At 39.2% G+C, this 19158-nt stretch overlaps 1 protein-coding gene across 1 annotated transcript in view; it reads left to right on the forward strand.

Annotated features, from left to right (window-relative positions):
* Positions 1 to 18035, forward strand: part of LOC101923785 (dynein axonemal heavy chain 5-like) — a 176294-nt gene extending 158259 nt beyond the window's left edge. The window contains exons 70-73 of the mRNA XM_055800529.1: positions 587 to 719; positions 10137 to 10345; positions 15551 to 15772; positions 17080 to 18035. Of these exons, the coding sequence (XP_055656504.1) occupies positions 587 to 719; positions 10137 to 10345; positions 15551 to 15772; positions 17080 to 17298 (783 nt within the window). The 3' untranslated portion in view covers positions 17299 to 18035. The remainder of the gene's footprint in view (positions 1 to 586; positions 720 to 10136; positions 10346 to 15550; positions 15773 to 17079) is intronic.
* Positions 18036 to 19158: the final 1123 nt, after the last annotated feature.

A 19158-nucleotide genomic window follows, 5' to 3' on the forward strand; every position in this document is an offset into this window, starting at 1 on the left:
GCTTCTACCTACAAAATGGTGCACATAATGGTGTAACAAAATTCTGTGGCATCTGTATTATTTCTTGTCAATCTTGCCTCTCTAGTAATGCATCCGTGAGCACCTTGTCTTATAAGTGGGTCACATGCTGTTGGAAGTAGCAGCTTTTATATATTGTGCTTGTTATGTCAAACTCCATTTGTAGCATTATTTCAACTCGGCAGGGCAAGAGGTGAGAAAGTTCACCTAGCACAATTCGGAAATATGAAGAAGTTACCATCAAACATGCTTTTGAATAGCATATGGTTGGGCTTTTTTTAAGATCTAAGACCCTGCAGTCTAACAAGGGCAGAAGGAACTGCTGTGTCCCTTCAAAAAGAAGGAACTTTCCCTCAGAATGGTGGAGAAACTCCTTTTGGTAAGCTAATGAGTCACAGTGTGCTAAATCTTACATTTGGCACAGGACTTGAATGGTCATCTGTTACATAAAAGTTTATTTTCTCAGGAATTATGCGATACAATTGAAAAACCATCCTTTTGCTTTCAAAAATTATTGCATAGGAAACAGGAGATTAAATTTTATAATCGTTGCACTATTCTTGTTTAGGTGAAAGCCCAGCTTCAAAAGATGGGAGCTATTCAACCCATAAACATATTTCTCCGTCAAGAAATTGACCGCATGCAACATGTTATATCAAGAGTTCGAACTACACTGACTGATCTCAAATTGGCTATCGATGGTAAGTTACAATATTAAAAATCATACTAATTAAGATGCAATATTTATTACTAACAGTTGCTTATACTATGACTAAATAAATATTTCCCTTCATTTCCTCCCTTTCTACTTCTTTCTCTTTTGTTCTCTCCCTCCCCCAGTTTTTCTATCATATGGCCAGTAATTCTAGCCCTTAAAGCTCCTGACTGCATATCTAAGGACACTCCACCTTAATTTATTCTGTATGCGTGTGCTCTGTGCTCCAGTATTGCAGTTCACATCCCACAGCACTACTACACTTCCGTGATTCTCTCTAGGATCTCGACAGAGCTCAGAGGAGCTGAATTGTGCAATTAGGTCTACAGGTCGTGTGCCACAGTCATTATGAAATTAAGCTGAGACATAATTATATAGAACAAAGTAGAAATGTTGCTGCTAAGTAATTGAGAGACAGGGCACTCGGGAGGCCAGGTGGTAAAGACTCTAATTTAAGGTGAGATTTGCAATGTTCGTGAAACTGGTTGTACCAAATAGGATGACTCTAAACGGAAGCTGAAGTGAGTTTCAGTGCCAGTCAGAAGAGAGTGATAGGGTTCTTCTTTCATCCATCACAGGAGGTAGGCAATAGCACTCTGTATCTCTCAGAGACAGGAGTATTTGGCTGAAAATGAGCAATGAAGAATGCAGTTAAAATAAATCAAGAGCACAGGTGACTAGAAGCAGATGGAAAATTTGATCAGAAAAGGAGTGACGAAAAAGAAGGAATGATGATGTTACTGTCGGCTTTTGGTTTTCACTTACCATTTTGCTCATCATGCAAGAGCTGAAATATCCAGGAAAGAAAGTATACTGTTGCTTAGCCAAGCTTCTTGAATTAACAGTAAATGAAAATGAAGCAGGAATAGTTCTGTTCCACTGGTTAAGATCTCACTCAAGTCTGCTGTTCCCCAGCAGAGAGGCAGAAAATATCTGAGGCAGCAAACTGTCCTCACAGGGAGGTCAGAGTGCCTCAAAAGTAGTTCCTTCTGATATGGGTGATGGCAGTACTGTAATCTGTCATACTGGCATTTTCCAGTCTCGACAATAAGTCATGAAGGGAGATTTTTTTTAATTTGTATTTTTGTTACATAAGAATCAAAACAGACTTTTCCCTATCATTTGTATGATACACTGAGGCAACAATGCAGCTTTGGAAATATCCTGCCTATAACCTGAATGTAGGAAAGAGGTTCATGTATGTGCCCAAGGCTAATTAGCTTCCAAATCCTGTAATAAACTATGCAAAGATGAAGCTGGAAGGAACAGTTGTCCTCTGTTTCAATTCTGAGCTGAAAGTTCCTTTTTATAAGTGCATAGAGTCCCTTTTGAAGTAAATTAAAATAATGCTTTCCGTTCAAGAATGTGTTAATCTTTCCTTGATTGTGAAATATATATTTAAAGTCTGAAAATGCACAATATTCTGCAGAGGAGTGGATGAGTAACATAATTTATTTGCACTTAGCATTCAGTTCCACAGTGGGCACAGTCCTCTACCAGGTGTTTAATCACATTAATCCTGTAACTTTTGTGCAGTCCTCTAAAACATTATAATTTTCTTAGGGGCAGGCAAGTTAAATATAGTGAAAAATTGCTCTGAAAACAGAATTGGATGTATAGTTAACAATAAGGATTAATGACTTCTGGAAGATTCATGGTACATCAAGTGCATGTCATAGACTGTTAATTAGGGATGGAAAGAACATTTAGGAACTTTTTTTTTGCCCAGCAAAGGGGAAACCCCCAAACTCTCTGATACTAGATTCTCCCCTGAAACTCGTCTCAGGTCACCTGAGGTACTCCTTTTTCTTTACAATGAGGTAAACCATTCTGCCTGCTCAAACAGGTCATGTATATTTTGATATCTGCCCTGGTCATGCTTCTGGCTCTGGCTTCATGAACCTGTTAAGGCCTGAGCAGCTGCTTACAGCAGATCTAAATTTTCAAACAAATGTTGTGCTTAAGAATATAGCACATCTTTGTGTTGTGTCGTGTAGCTTAGCAAAAGGAGGTCTGAATATTTGATTCTTCAGGTTGGATGTGAATAGATGGACCTTGTAATTTTGCTGTTGCTCTCTGAGTTCCACTTGAGATAATATAAAGCCCTCCTCAGTGAGAGCTGATGTGCAGCTGAACGTGAGAGATGTTGAGCAAATTAGGAGAGTGTTCTGTCCCTCTATCCCGAGGGCAGATTAAGCGGTGTTCCCCTTTTGGGAGGGATGAGGATGCTCAGCATGTGTCCAACATGTTTGTTGGCAGCCATGCCCCACAAGCCTGCATCTCCGCCAATAAATTTTGCTGCCTGGAGGGATACTTTTTTTGGATCGAATTGTAATAATTAGATTGTAGCTGCACTTTGTACTCTCAGTTATGTCCCAACCATTAGTTCTGTTTTAATTACTTATTGATTGCCCAGAATTTATTTCACAGTTGGTATAATACGGAGCTTCACATAAATCAGAAAACAGCAATGATGATTGTCCTCTCAAGTGGCTATGTTCCAAATAGAGAAGTGTTTTTAGAGACAAGAAGCAGTAAGCCATGGGGCTTGAACCAAAACTCCAGATCCTAATGGGTTATCAACATCATATCTTGAGCCCCTGGCAGAAGGTGACCATATTCTTTGTAGGGCAGTAAATGATCTATAGAGTTGCTATGTACATGCCTTATCTTCCTCCTGTGGAAGCACAGAGGAGCCTGGCACAGAATACTAATACTCTAGCTGTTTGTTGGAGAGTGTGCACTTCAAACCCCCTCTCCCACTAATGAATACTGTCTTTAAATGCAGTAAAATTTAATGACCCATTCAGTTATTCCTAGTCTCTTAGAGTTTGAGTAGAAGGGGAACAGAATGTGGCCTATCTGTGAGATTGTGTGTGTGTGTGTGTCTCTTTATTCCTCCAGGTACTGAGGCAGGACTGGTAAGTGTTTTGATGGCACCCTGATGTGTCTTCTGTGAGTGAAGAAAGTGAGGAGATTCTGTGGGAGTTATCCCGAGTCCCCCTTGAGTGGCTTCCGTGAATCTCAGCAATGGAGCATGCTTGTAGTAGCACTGAAAGTGGATATTGAATCCTTGGCAATGGAAATAAGCACAGCTTTTAATTTGGTTTTGTTTCCCAATTTTTAACCTACTAAACATTCTGTTTAAGGGCTTGTTGTGAAAGAAACAAATGCTTAACTCATTTATTTATGAGTATATCTAGATTCTACTTTGATCATAAAACTGCATCCACTTGGCATTTGTTTCTGGTACCTTATAGCTTTGCGTTTTCAAACTAACCCTTTGGAACTACCTACTTCATGAACAAGTGAAGGCCATACAAGAAACCTTGGATTTTTTATCCTTTCATGTTATATAAGTGCCACATGATCACAGAACTCCTGCTGATATTTGTGAAGTACTTAAAGAGTTAGGAGAGAGAAGTCCTTTTCCTGTTAACATATTTCCTTAGAATACAGCAATCCCTCTAAAAGCTTTTATGTGACTTGTAATATATAAAGATTTGTTTCTACAGGCCGAGTTTTTGTTCCTTACATTTTTCTTAATACTTGCAAGACAAGTACCTACAGGAGCCATAAGCTGAAAGACCAACACAGAAGGCAAAAGAAATGAAATCAGTACAAATATCTACTTTAGAAGTCATCATGGCATTTGTCATGGAGAAGCTCTACCAGGCTTAAGCAAACTTTCCACTGCAACTACAATATGGCACCCCCCCATGTTACAAATTTAGCCTATTTTCATGTATGTAATGCACACTATACATAACCTACATGCCAGGACTTGAAAAAAATAATAATCACATACTACTCTTATTCTACACTGAAAAAGAGGGCAATCAGAGCTTTTGGAATAATAGGATCAGGAACAGGGATATTACTAAGGGGAAACAGGACTTTGCTATTTTAAACAATGCATAGGTTATATGTGTGAAAACTCATTAATATCAATACATTAGCATGTTTCAGGTATATGTTAATGCCAGGTTGAGAAGTGTGAGAAAATACATGTGGGACTATTGAAACAGAAGGTGTTGGATGGTAAAAAATAATGCATTTTTGTATGCGTTTCTGATATTTTTTGAACTTTATAAATCAGATTAATCTGAATAACTGTTAATACAAAGCCTTGAGGAATACTGGTGCATTTCACTCATTTCTGTACATCTCAGTCATTGATTTGCTACCCTATTAAAAACTATTTCACTACCAACTTTTAGCTCCTTACCACCCTTACATTGCATTACTAACCAGTGTGTTGGCTTTAGGTGTTTACTTATTGTTATAAGAACATGTTGAAACACCCAGAACTTCATGTAGAAATGAGGTAGCATATACTTCTACATACATAATAGAAATCACTTAGAATTCCTAGGTCATCTGAAATGATGATCTGAAACCCCTGAAAGAATAAGGTAAAGATTCACTATTTTTTCCCAACTCAGAATACCATGATCTTGATGGTAGTCTTTGCATCATGTTGCTGCAAGAAATTTCTGTTTGTTTTATGTAGCAACTTACAAGAGGAATATAAATGAACTCCAAAAGACACAAAAGACATAGCCGATAATTTATTCCAATCTATGTGGTGAAAAACAGAAACCCAGGAAAATAATCTTGCCAGAGTGCACAGGAAAGGTAATTTCACATGAAGTGAAGGAGTATGGACTGATTCCCACTAGATGGATAAGTTTTGTTTTGACTCGTAATACTTTAAGACTGTTAACACTAACACAATTTTAGTTTGGCCTGCTGATGATAGTAATAGGTTTTGGGGCTAAATGATCTTGGGTTTTTACCTTTCTAATTCTTACAGTGTGTGTATGTAAGGCTTGTAGGGATCATCTGTGTATTCCACTTTTGGATGAAGATTTTATTTGAAGATTATTAAGAGCACTCAGCGAGGACATTAATGGAATGTAACAATGGCAGTTCATTTGAGGAATGGAGGGGATGATTCTAGAACATCTGGTGGCGTAGTTACTTTTGGCTCAGCAGCTCTCATCCATTATTTACTTCTCATCCTGCTAAGAATGCCAGAATGCCTCCTGTTGTCTTTTGCAAAGTGTGGAATGTTATTTCTGGACCTTTTAATAAGTGTTATGTATGCTTTCCATGATGCTGGCCAGGACAACTGTTTAGAAACACACATTTAGAGCAAACTGCAGAAAATGGTTTATCTGCCTGTTCTATTACTCTGGCTCAGGGTAGTGATTTTTACTACTTTTTGGGAGGTGTGCATGGATTTTCATCTTCAAATTATTGCTTTAATTTTTTTTATTTTCAGTCCTTTTGTGGGTGCAGTCAAGTGCATTTTGTACTGGAGCTGGTAAATATTCAAAACAATTTGCAGGGTTTTTTATTTTCAAATTGCCTTCTTACTGACTGAAGGAATTAGCTGTTGCAGAGAATCTAGGATTTATGTGCTCTTCTATGTGAAAAATCGTATGCTACTCAAGTTTCTGAGTTCCCTTCATCTCTCCTGACTTGAAGAATTAAATCAGAGGATTCTGCACCAGGAAAGTGGTGAGAAATACACAGAAAACAGAACAGGGTCAAAGGTTAGGTGCAGCTGGAGAGAATACCATGGCCTACAGGTGAAGAATGGAGACAGTGTTGTGCATTGCAGGGCTTGGCTGTCTGATTTACTTTTCCTATTTTGGAGAGCAGGTGCAAAAGGAGGTGATAAGTTGTTGAGGGTCTTGGGATTAAAACAGCATGGTGGGGTTAAATGAGCTTCTGAGAGCTTCCTGGGAATCATCTGCAAATGCTGAAGTGCCCAAGTGCTGCAAGTGAAGAAAGAGGGAAATACCCAAAGAAATCCTGAGGCAAAGGACTTCTTTCAGCACAGTGATGGTGGTCACTGAGCTAGCAGAAAGCTACTAAAACTTGCAAAAAAACCCCCAACAATTAAAAAAAAATTAAGTTTTAGCTATGGGGAAACATACATTAGCTTTTACTGTTTTTATCTAACACTCTGTATACCTTCTACCTTTGGGTGGAATAATAAATAATGCTTTCCTTGGAGAAAGCACGAGCAAGTTAGTTGTTGCCATAAGGCAGAAAGGGAGGAAAACTTACGAAGTTACAAGCAAGTTGGGATTTTCTTTTCAACGTGTTCAACAAAGAAGAGGGGGTTGCAGCTTCGTGGTGGAGGGAAGGAGTGACTGGCCCAATAACAAACCTGCTTGCTTGGCAGGTAAACTTGAGTGGGGATTAAAGGCTGAAAATATCAGCTTCTGTAGTTGCAATTGTGACAGTCAAGAATGAATTGATGCGTTCATGGAGTTTTTCCTCTGTGTACTGTTAAGGCTAGCTTAACAGACTCATTGTCTTGCAAGTATTGTCCTCGAGGGATAGTATCCAATCCTATTACAATGATGTCAGCTATCGGCAAACTGTGCTTGATGGAGAAACTCGTTTCTTCTCATCTCATTTATATTCTCCATAATTATCCTGGTTATTCTCAATTCACATCAGTGCCTGTGGGAAGAGAATCACTCAGTGGATGGAGGCTTTTTTTGGTTCATACTGGCATTTAAGATCCTTCCTTTGTCCCTAACTTTTTCCTCTCATTTAAATGAGATACATAAATTTCCTAGTCCAGATACAGGTTTTCCTAAATGTTAAATTCAAACTGTAGATCCAAATTTCACAGATTCCACAGTTTCAGATTCAGCTTGTGGGAGGTATGGTAAAAGGGGCAGCTCCATGAAATAATACAAGGTCCTGATGTAGTCTATTCAAAGCATTATATCTATTGAATGAATGACTGTAAAACCAGATCAATTTAAAAGAACAGACTATTTACCTTTATTAACAATAAAACCTATTTATCCTCAGAATCGTGTAGCTTTATTTGGCTTATTCACTACACAGCAATTGAATAGATTTAGATGTGGTTTAGAAGTGAGATAGCATAAATTTAGGGCAATGAAAAAGGGGAATCCTGATTTCCAAACTGCGTGTACTGGGCCAACAATATGACTACAGTACATATTATTCTTGGAGCATGGAAATACCCTTTAGCTGACCTTTCATCAGTCATGTTCTGATGGACTTTATTCAATTCAGGGAAGGGAGTGTCACAAAGTAACCCCCAAAATAACAGTTATAAACAGCTGGCCTGTCTGATTCATAGAACATTCAAGTCTGTCATGTTACATTCATAGGACATTCAGTCTCTTCGTATGGGAACCGGTGCTCTGAGCTTCTCAGAAGTCAAATATGAGAAGCCTATGGTGTTGTACTACTCATTCAATTTAGCAAATACAGCTTTTCAAACACTTTTATAACCTCTCTCCAGAAAGATGCCGTTATTTTTCTCATGTGTTACTAATTTTATTTCTGGCAATTTTAAAAAAATATTTTTATTTTTATTGGGGTATTTTAGCTGCAGGAATGCACCCCAACACCCACAGATGCCATTTAGTGCTGAAATTCAAGCACTGTATGCCCACTGCCAGAGATGACACCCACTCACTAGGAATATTTATGCAGCTATATGGGCAAGGCCAGAACTGTGAATATACCTTATGCTCAAGAACACTCTGGCTTAGTGTTCTCAGCAGCTGCTCTGAGTTGTAATGGGCAGATATTCTAAGAGATTTCACCATGCTCCAGGGCAGAGACTGGTTGTATCTCCCTATTTGAATAGCTCCAGCCTGCTCACAAAGAATAGAGAAGAAAATGTGGCTCTCTTACAGCTCGTGCTGCAGGAGAAAGTTGGCTGCATTAGCCCGAGAACAAGGAAGAATCAGATATGAATGAGTTCTTTCTTTCTTTCTTATTTTGGATGACAGTGATCCCCCAGGGTTTAAACAGGGTGCTCTTTGCTTGTTTTCTGCCCTCACTACAGTTGCTCTGAAGTTGAAACCAACATGTGTTGCATAATTTTTTTGCACTTTTTGTGCCTCCAGAGTGTGACTAAAGTGTATGGTGTAATATTATATTTTTCTAGGCAAAGGGGAGATGACACAGAGTGGCTTCTTTCTTAAATGTTGGTTCTCTTGGTTATATGTTAGAGAAAATTTATATCTGAAAGGAAAGTTTATTAATTGTCTTATAAAAGACTCTTAGCAATCCCAAAACATGATTCAGAACCTGACTCAAAGGCATTACAGAGAACGCAGGATAGGCAGTATTTTTTAATATTTGCAGTTTTCTAAAAGTTGATGGTTGTCTCATAGCATTTGTTGCACAAAAAAAGGTCCATATAGAGAGCAGGTCATTATCTGCTAGAAGAAAATGAAGCCTGTCTGCCGTTGATATAGAGTAGAACATACCAGATTTGCACATGCTGTTATGCAGCTGTTTAGATTGGCCACAGTATTCTTCTAAATGAAAAGCTGGTGTTTCATTTCTGGATGTTCTCCCTTCCTGAACTGGGGACCTGCCAGCCTCAATGGAAAGAAGAGATTTGAAATACTTACTACAAGCCACATTTCCTTACTTCCTTGCAGTTCTTGTTTGCAGTCGCCCAGACCACTTCCCTTTCCCTTGCATGTTCTGTGGTGGAAGCCACCTAACTCTGGCATTTCATGTAATGCTTGTGGCAATTACAGCAGTTGTGTATACAATGATACAGTGAACATTGGTATTACACAAACATCTAATCCAAGTGGGGGCTACCAGACCAGTTTCAACAATGTAAAATATTTTAGCTGGAATAAAGAACACATCCTGAGTCTTGGCCATGTGCCAGATCTCAGTACTATTGAGCGTACAAACTGATAAGATGTAGAAACTTCTGGCACACGGAATAGTGAGTGTTACTGAAAAGTCACTCTCTTAGTAAATGCCAATATTTTAGTGGAGATAACAATACTATGCATGGAATATGTGAGTATGCATTGCCACTGCCAAAAGAAAGAAAAAAAATATTGCCTCTAGCTTTATTCTATGTACTGCTTTCTCATTGAGAATCTTGATAATGGAAATGTACAAAGTTATCATTAATAACAGTGAATTTCATGAATATAATCACTTCCAGTACACACTTAGGATATAAATGAGTTACACAGTGTGTCGCTATCATTGATCATGTGTATAGAAACCATTAAAATATAGAAAAAAGTTTTAAATTATTAATCCCATTCTAAACAAAGTGTGAATATAATGAATATAAATAAGGGGAGGGGGGAGAAGGAGTTGCTTTTAAAGAAATCTTTATTTCTGACCAAAATAAGAGAAGAAATATAATTTATCTTGTCACCTTTATCTTTAAATCAAGTCTTACAAGTTTGAACAAATTAACTGCAAACTGATAAGATTTTAGTGCAACAGGTGTGCAATTAAGGCACAACAAAAGAGGGTTTATTAGACTCAGAATGTCATTTGGAAGTTTTAATTGCCTTTGCAAGCTAAGGGAAAGTTCATTCCGAATGTTTTACTTATCTTCCAGGAACTATAATTATGTCAGAAGAATTGCAAGATGCTTTAGATAATATGTATGATGCTAGAATTCCAAAACTATGGCTTAGGATTTCCTGGGAGTCGACTACTTTAGGATTTTGGTTTACTGAGCTTCTTGAAAGAAACCAGCAGTTCAGCAGTTGGCTGCAGGATGGCCGCCCAAACCAGTTCTGGATGACAGGATTCTTTAATCCACAGGTAAGGTTGCTAGACTGATCTTTCTAACTCCTATGTAACAGTTAAATTAGACCTTGAGAGAACTTCAAGACTCAATTTTGACTATACAAAGTATAGTCTAAATTTAATTTTTAGTATAGATGTAGGATAAATTAATGTCAACATCTATTGAAGAAATTTTTGCTAGATCAAAATAAAGTTACTGAAATAACGAAGTGTATCTATGGTTGCTTTAATTGTAGTGTGGGAAATGGATAAGTACATCTTTTTATCTTTCAGTGTTATCTTCCTTTTCTCCCCCTCTGTTACAGTAATCTGTTTTTCATTCACTGTATGAAAATCCCTCTGAGTACAAAACAAGTTAAGTTTCAGAACTTTGACACAGGAAGAAGAGATTTGGACTTGGCTCTCAGTCCTTGTAAATCAGTTCCTTGAAATAGAAGGTTTGTTATTTATACAGCCTCAGAATTGTGCCAGACTTGGTCTGCAGAGACATATAAAAAATACAACCTCTTGCCTGCACCATCTAAAATAAAAAGCTGGCACAAAGTGAAACGCAAGAAAGGGAACAGCTGAGAACAGAGTTAAAAGAAGTAAAGTATACATACCTAGGTGATGTATAGTTTCTCTGCACATTCATTAAATTTTTTATGATTCACAGATGATTGTGGGAAGTGCGAGTTGTGGAAGTGAGTCATTGTAAGAGTATCCAGCCAACAGGTTTCTGTGAAGCCTTAGCAAAAAGCTATTTTAAAGATCTATTTTAATCTCAGTACTTGTTAGCAATGCAAAAGCTAGCTGAAACAGCTGCCTAGAATAGAGAAAACAACAGTGGCAAGTATTCTCTAGGACTACTGCTGGGAAATATCCATCTATCATCTATCCTGCCTGTCAGCTGTCTGATGATACCACTTCATAGCATGGAAGTATGCTCACGGAATCCCTGAGCAAAAGATTCTCAAGCAAAAGTATGAGGGAGAGGAGTGGGAGTTTTAATAAAAAAGATCATGCTTCCATACTTGGTTTGTTAGCAACACATTGATAGTGGCACTCTAAAATATTCCTAAGTAACTTTTATAATGATAGAATCATGGAGTCATGGAGTCATTTAGGTTGGGAAAGACCTTTAAGATCATCAAGGCCAACCGTTAACTAGGAGTGCCAAGTCCACCACTACACCATGTTGCTAAGCACTGCATCTACATGCTTTCTAAACACTTCCAGGGATGGTGATTCCACCACCTCCCTGGGCAGCCTCTTCCAATGCCTGACCACCCTTTCATGAAGAAATTTTTCCTAATATCCAATCTAAACCTCCCCTGGTGCAGGTTGAGGCCATTTCCTCTTGTCCTGTAGGTTGTTATCTGGGAGAAGAGACCTACACCCACCTGCCTAGAACCTCCTTTCAGGCTGTTGTAGGGAGCAGTAAGGTCCCCCCTGAGCCTCCTCTTCTCTAGGCTAAACAACCCCAGTTCCCTCTGATCAGGCTGGGTGTAACCCTAACAGGCTTTTGATTTTGTTGGTGTTTGCTTTTTCACTACAGATGAGCAAGACCTGATACAGATTTTGTACTGACCACTTTAGCGGGCTTTTTTTGTGCTTTGAGGTTGTGTCAGTTCTGAAATTTTGCCAGCCCAAATTTGGCATCCTCGATTTTTTTTGATCCATACATCTGGATTTCTCAAAAAAAGCTGCCAAATAATCAAATATCCCCCAAGCTGTGATTTCATAACTGTAGTTCTAAAGTCTAAAGAAATACATATTGTGCAGAGAAAAAAAAATCCCAGAATGAGATGTGCTTACCTGATTTATTTGTGCTGACGATCACAAGCCTAGGAACCAGATGGTTATTGTTAGTCTCCACTTTCTGTAACCTGGGCTGTGGGAGTGGCTCATTCTACAAGAAATTCAATTGAGCCAGGACTTCTTTTCTATTTAATTAACTATTATTTTGTTAATAGTCATATTGCTGTGTTTAAAATCAGTACTTCATATGTTAAGAAAATTGATTTTCATCTTCTCAAGCAAGTTGATGTGATGAAGTATTAGTACTGCATTTCTAATGGCTTGTTTGTAATACCTGAGAAACTGTCAGAAAAATCCTTTCATTTGTGAGATGAAATGCAGCTCCTAAGTAATTTCTAATTTGCCTACTTGCATAGATCTCACTTCTTTATAGTCAATGGATAAATGTCATGGACAACACAAGACCATAAAGTAGATTTATAGCACTGGGAGAATGAGGCATTCTGGCAATAAAAAGTAATATAGGACCTGACTCTGCCTTCTCTTGGACTGTTTATACACTAGGATAAATTCAGTAATTTCACGGAAGTTAATCTTTATTTATAGTGATACAAATGAGGGCAGGCTCAGGCTTCTGTGTAAAAGAAACCTGATTGCCTCTGGGTGTCTGCATTGGGCCAAGATAACTGGAAAGAACAAAACAAGAAGTGCCATTAATTTTCTTCCCTCCTGGAAGTTGATCTGATGTTGCTGGATTTTTTCCTCAAAAAAATTGACATATCTCATTTCTACCTCCCAGTTTCCATATTGTGGCTGATACTGTTTTATTGTCTCCTCGTTTGCATCTCTGTATCCAGTTGCTGTCACTTGTCATAGATATGAATTTTAAGCCCTGTGAGGCAGAACTGTTCTGGTTGTACAGTACTTAGCATAATGAATCCTCAGCCTTTTTCTAAGACCCTTAGATGCCAAAGCAATGTGAATACTGATAAGAATATGAAATACAATGCCTCCATTCCTCAGTGCCCACTTAATTCTAGTAAAACTGTCATAATTTCCTCGCTGTAGAAATTACAAAATAAGTGACAAACAAGGAACCTCCTAAACAATGTAAAGGAGAGCGTATGACTGTGAAAGCAATAGACTTAACTGATTTCCATATTTCTTGTCATAGCTTCCATGGATGCCTGCTTCTTGCTCACTGGAAGGCTCAGAGTTAGTTTGCATGGGTTGTTAGAAGGCAAAAAAGGGACAAAGCTTTAGCAGCCTTCAGTAAATAGGCCAGGGAGAAGTTCAGGAAAAAGCAGATAAAGAAAGAAGAAGTAATTTTCCATGTATGTGAAACCTCAAACATACCCTTCCCCACCCCCCAGTCCCCCCAAATACCCCCTTCCCAAACAAACAAACTAAAAAAAAAAAAAAAAAAAAAAAGCAGGGCAAAGATTTCCAGAAATCAAAACAAATGTCATGGCAAGGTCTTTTACATTCCTGACAGAGGGTTTTGTGGGGAGCCAAGCCCTCAGCTGTACAGTGGCACCTCAAGCCACTGATTCTTTCTTCCTGTTTATTGAGCTGTTCACCTGCTCTGGGATACCCAGCTGGGTCTCCAGCTCACAGCTGTAGTCTTTAAACACTGTCTAGGATTCATTCAAATGAGCAAATAAGTGTTACAAGTCCCACTGCAGACGGTCCTGCCATCTCAGCAAGAACAGTCTACAATCTAAATCTTATCCCTGAAGACAACTCACAGCTCTGAGCTGACTTTTATTCCAGTGTTTCCGCGGTGCCTTTGAACTGATTCCCTTAATAGAGTCATTTTTCTGTCCTGTTGTTTTCAGGCTCTTCTTTCTTTAATATTTCAGTTTATCTGCGATCCAGTAGCCTTCTGGGGCCTCCCAGAAGTCAACACTTAGCGTATTTTAAATTGTTGGTTCTAGCAAGTTTCTACAGATTAAAATTCCACAATTTAACTACAAGGATTCTGCTTCCATTTAATGGCACTTCTGATAGAAGAACTTGGCCTTTAATCCTGTCTTCTTTAGCTATATGCTGGAGTTCTCAACTACTTCAAATGCAATCGTAATTACCTGTGCTATAACAAAACCTCTTTAAAAGACTTGTCCTGGGGTCTTTGGAATGGTATTAATGGGAGGCAACCATTACCAGTTAACCAATCTGAGTTCATGAATGTCATCTCATGTTCTCATAACTTAAAGGGTATTGCATAGCTACAAAGTGCTTAGCACACGCAACAAGCACTCCAGTCCCAGCAGCCAGGGGTTGGCCTCTGCCTTCAGCAGACCAACATACTAACATTTCCACATCTGACTTCTTTCCGTTCATTTGGCCCAACAACACTTGGCTCAACAGAGAATCCTGCAATGTGAATACTGAGGAAAAATAAAAAGCTTGTCCAATTCCCTCATTGCTCCTGATTTCTTCCTAGCTGTGCTGTTGGCTCTCTAATACCTTGGTGCATTCACCATGTGGCTCTGTATTCTGCCATCTCTGTCTCCAAATAGCTTCTTTCTCTGCTCTGGGTTCTGTCCTGAAACTTCTTCCTTTGTAGTTATCCTTCTCAGTAATTCCCTCTTGCTCTTGCATCTCCAATTTTTGTGTTTTAGTCATTCACCTACTAGCAATGCAAATGGATTTCCGTAAGGTAGAATAAGGTGTACACCTACAGCATGTCCACTGGACGTGCAAAGCAGTCTACCCTCCTGTCTCTTAGGGCTAAAGTACTTCCCATGCACTGCTGTGTGTTTGCACATGGACAGTTATATGAGGTGAGCTAACCAGCATCTTCAGCCTGGGTTGTCTTACAATAGCTTGTAACTGTGTCATGAGATTGTAGCTCTTTAGAACAGAGAGTTAGTTTCATCTTGTGCTGCTGAAGTGCTCTCAGTTTATCTTGCTGGTGTCTACAATGGTAGCATATTAAGGCTTTGCACTGAGCAAAGCGGCAGAGGCATTTCACTGTTCAATTGCATGATTCCAGTTTGCGCTTCCGTTGTGTTCTGAAAATTCTTCACGATGACTGAAAAGCATTTTTACAATGTTGGTGTAAGGAAAGGTGAGTAATATAGCACATAAAATACTAGTGTTATTTGTGGCTTAGCAACTACCTGTATTTGGAACCTCACAAAGCACATTAATTGGTGGCCTTGTAAACCTCCTTCCATGTGGCTGGTTGTAAAGTAGGCGTGTGAGGTGAGGTGAGCTGTACATGCAGCTTCTGATATGTTAAGTAAACCAACCTTCTTAGCACTAATACACGCACACCAAGTATATAAGAATGCATGGTACTGGGACAGCATAAGAAAGCATTGGATTTACACTACTGAATTTAGTTTTGTATGTACATGAGATTCTGTGGGTTCAGCTTTTATACTGCTGATGTCAATTAGATAGGACAAAAGATTGGAAGTGGGTGAATTCAAGGTCTATTAAAACCCCTTATGTCATATTCAATCTCTTTAGGGATTCCTAACTGCTGTGAGGCAAGAGACAACTCGCATGAATTTAGCAAAAGGGTGGGCACTCGACAGTGTTGTTTTACACAATGAAGTGACCAAGATGATGAAAGAAGATGTTGTTGGACCTCCTCCTGCTGACATTGGTGGGGCTTACATATATGGCCTTTTCCTTGAAGGGGCAGGTTGGGACCGCAGAAACAGTAAGCTGGTCGAGTCAGCACCAAAGGTAAGGATCAAGTGAACATGACTGACTGTGGCATAATATGGTGTGCTCAGAGAATACCAGAAAGTATTCTGAGTGCCTGCAGCAGTGGTTTCACAATAGGTTTCAAGGTGGTAAAACACTAGCAGGGCTGTGAAGAGGACAGAGTGTTTACCCACCAGAACCGAACAAAAAGACTTCTGTCAGCAAACAAATTTAGCATGCACAGCAGTAGAGCAGACCAGATGCTGGGCTTCTTGGCTTCAGGGGCCCTAGAAATACAGCTATGTTTGAATAAAATAGTGCAACCCATAGTCAGCCTTCTTTTGACTGATCAAGTGGGACCCTATACAACTTCCAGAGCCCAGGACTGGGTTTGATAGCAACTGCTGTGGAGGTCAGTGTTTGGATGACTAGAAATCCTTGGCATTTGTTTTTGAATAGGAGGAAAAGTATTAGTTCTGGGCTTATGCTCAGTTATCCGTAGATGCAGTTACATTTTGCTGATGTGACTAAGCAGATTTAAAATCTAGCTATGGAGCAGTGATTAGATGCTGTGGTCACTGTCCAGGGAAAGCTGCCATTGTCTGCATTGCTAAATTTTTTCCAAACTAGTGATGACTGGAATTGGAGTTAAGGTAATTCCCTCTGTAGGTAAAACATTTCTGTGCCTGGCTGAGAACAGTTTTCCAAACCAAATCTTGCTGGCTGTAGTTTCTGTTGCTTGGGTTGTCAAAAGACATGTTCAGCCATAGAGTTTACTCAAGTGCTCTGGAGTGTTCAGCAAGCCTCCATGTTGTGCTTGGGTTTAGGCCTTTTTTCCACCCCCCCCGGCAATGAATACTTCATATTGCTGGAAGACCTGAGGGAATCTAGTCTGGATAAACATACAGGAGGCACCTTGGATCTTTGAAGCTCCACTGCCAGCAGTGCAGAGGTAACAAGAAGGTTTGCTAGTGCAAACTTTGTAGCTCCAGTCCTGCCATTCAAGGAACAAGAAGCGGGGAAAGAATGGGGAACCCTAGCCAAAGATGCAAAGAACGGGAAAGAAGACAATAGTCTGTCTCCCTCCTAAAGCCACCCTGTTGTTTTTCCATCTACTTCCAGCGTGTGTGGTTTTCCAGGTTTCTGCCGCTTCCTTCCAGGCTTGCTGATGTCTCTTGTCCCTGAGCTGCCACTGTGATAGTGAGCATAGGACTTGCGTTCTCACATGTACCTCTGCTGGTGCTTTTGCTGCAGGCCATCACTGAATCTAGTTCTAGAATTTGGAGTTCAGACACCCTATTCAAGTACTCTCATGCTGAGCCTCGTGTCTCTTTTAACATTCTCAGGTGCTGTTCACAAGTCTTCCTGTAGTCCATGTGTACGCTGTCAGCACAACAGCCCCACATGACCCAAAGAAGCAACAAGGAAGCGTGTACGCCTGCCCTGTCTACAAAAAGCCCCGGAGAACAGATCTGACATACATTTTCTCATTGTATCTGAAAACAGTGAAGAATCCTGATCATTGGACTTTACGGGGGGTTGCACTGCTCTGCAGTTCAAAATAAGGACAGATAGCTATTAAAAAAGGAGCACCTAGGAAGATTGATCTGCAGCCACTAGGACTTTTGTTATTGTTGGGTGGTGGCTACCTTCTCACAGGGGTGTGGGGATTAGCAAGTGATGTACAGAGATTTTGTTAATTGCACATAGATCAGTTTACTCTGTTCACAGCAAACATGCTAAATGTGTTTATCCTGGGAATATCAGAGAGAAAACAGTTGCAGGTGTAAAATTTGGCAACTGTTATAAGGAAAGTGAGAATATAATCAACTAGCTTGCTTATAACGGAATCACTAGGAAAAAAGTCCTTATGGTAGTGACAACTGCTCTAACATTTATGGTGGTTCTTTTGTAGCTGTTATTTTTTCTTCTTCATACAAGACTTTTTCATAATATAATGTTTTTTACATTCAACTTTGTAGTTAAAAACTTATAATCTATAGCATTATTAAAGCTGTAATGACTAGTGAATTAAACATATGGTAAAACTTTATGTTTATCTGCATACATTACATTGCGCAGTTTCTTTGATTTTGCATTTGTAAACTTACAGGGTGGTTTTACAAATGGATGCTACCATTTCCTTGAATAGTCACTCATTTATGCGAATTATCATAGAAGCTGTACAAACAGGTGAATTTTGTGTTTGCACAAGTAGTGGCCTTTGCACATATTAACTGATTTCTAAACCTATATCCCGCTATAAAGATGTGCACACCCCCTATTATTAGCAAGAAAAAAGTGTTGAAAGTCTTCTCAGAGTGAGCGTATCTGAACACCAGTTTGGCTCTATTAGTATTTTCTCCATTGGTGCTAGTGCCCAAATCCTGCAAATTTAAACCTCTTAACTGCTTTTTAGTCTGTATTTTACATCAGTTTAGGTTAAAAAAAAAAAAAAAAAAAAAAAAAAAGACACACAGGCCATTTCTGGGAGTAGACTCACCTGAAATGGTTGAAGTCATTTTTGTTTGTTAACACCATTGCTGCTTACCCTGTATTTGAAGGGTGATTGCTACTTCTCTTTTAATAGACAGACAGCTATTGGCAGAAAATGTGTTTGGCATTTTTCAGTAGCACAAATTCAAAGCAAAAGAAATTGCTGTTGGATGTTGTGAAAGAAGGACTTGCAGTGAGTGATTTGTTAATCCCTTTTTTTCTCCTTGTAAACACTTTCAATTTTTGTATAAACACTTCAATTTCTTTTCAGCTGGTGTCTAAGAACACGGTTCATTCTTTCCCGTAACCAGTTTTACTCTGCAGTTAGCAATTGCAGGGCTCTTTCCGTGAGGAAGTTTGATAATCACACTCCCACCCACAACTAAGCAGAAAGTGCCAGATTTCTTCTTGGAAAACAGAGCAGACAGGGACAGGGTCCTTTTCTCCCACTGAGCCGGGAGCAGCACTTGTTTCACACGCAGTGCTGGCGAGATTATCTTTCCAAGTGAAACCACCTGTTCAAAAGCTATACACCAGGCCTCCCTGCAGCACAGCTGTACAGCAACAGATTTCATTGAGAATTTTTTTTCTGAGAAGGGCAAAGGATTGGGCTCCAGGACCATTGCTCTGGGAAATTATGGAAAAGATAAGGGGGGCTTCAAGCAGCAAAAGGCTGTGCTGTTGTATAGAAATTGAGGTTGTAAACTGCAGTCTTCTCCCCATCCCCTACCTGTATGAGCAGATATGGAGTAAATTAACTTTGATTTCTCGGTACATGTAAAATTCAAGTCAGTAACATTGATAATAACTTAAAATGAAGAACGTACATAGGAATACTTTGCACACCTGAAGAACTCACTACTTGCTATGAAAAGAAATCATTCTCTGAACAATTGACGTTAGAAGTAAACATTAAAAAAATACATATT

Source organism: Falco peregrinus, chromosome 3, assembly GCF_023634155.1.
Source record: "Falco peregrinus isolate bFalPer1 chromosome 3, bFalPer1.pri, whole genome shotgun sequence".
Classification (NCBI taxonomy): domain Eukaryota; kingdom Metazoa; phylum Chordata; class Aves; order Falconiformes; family Falconidae; genus Falco; species Falco peregrinus.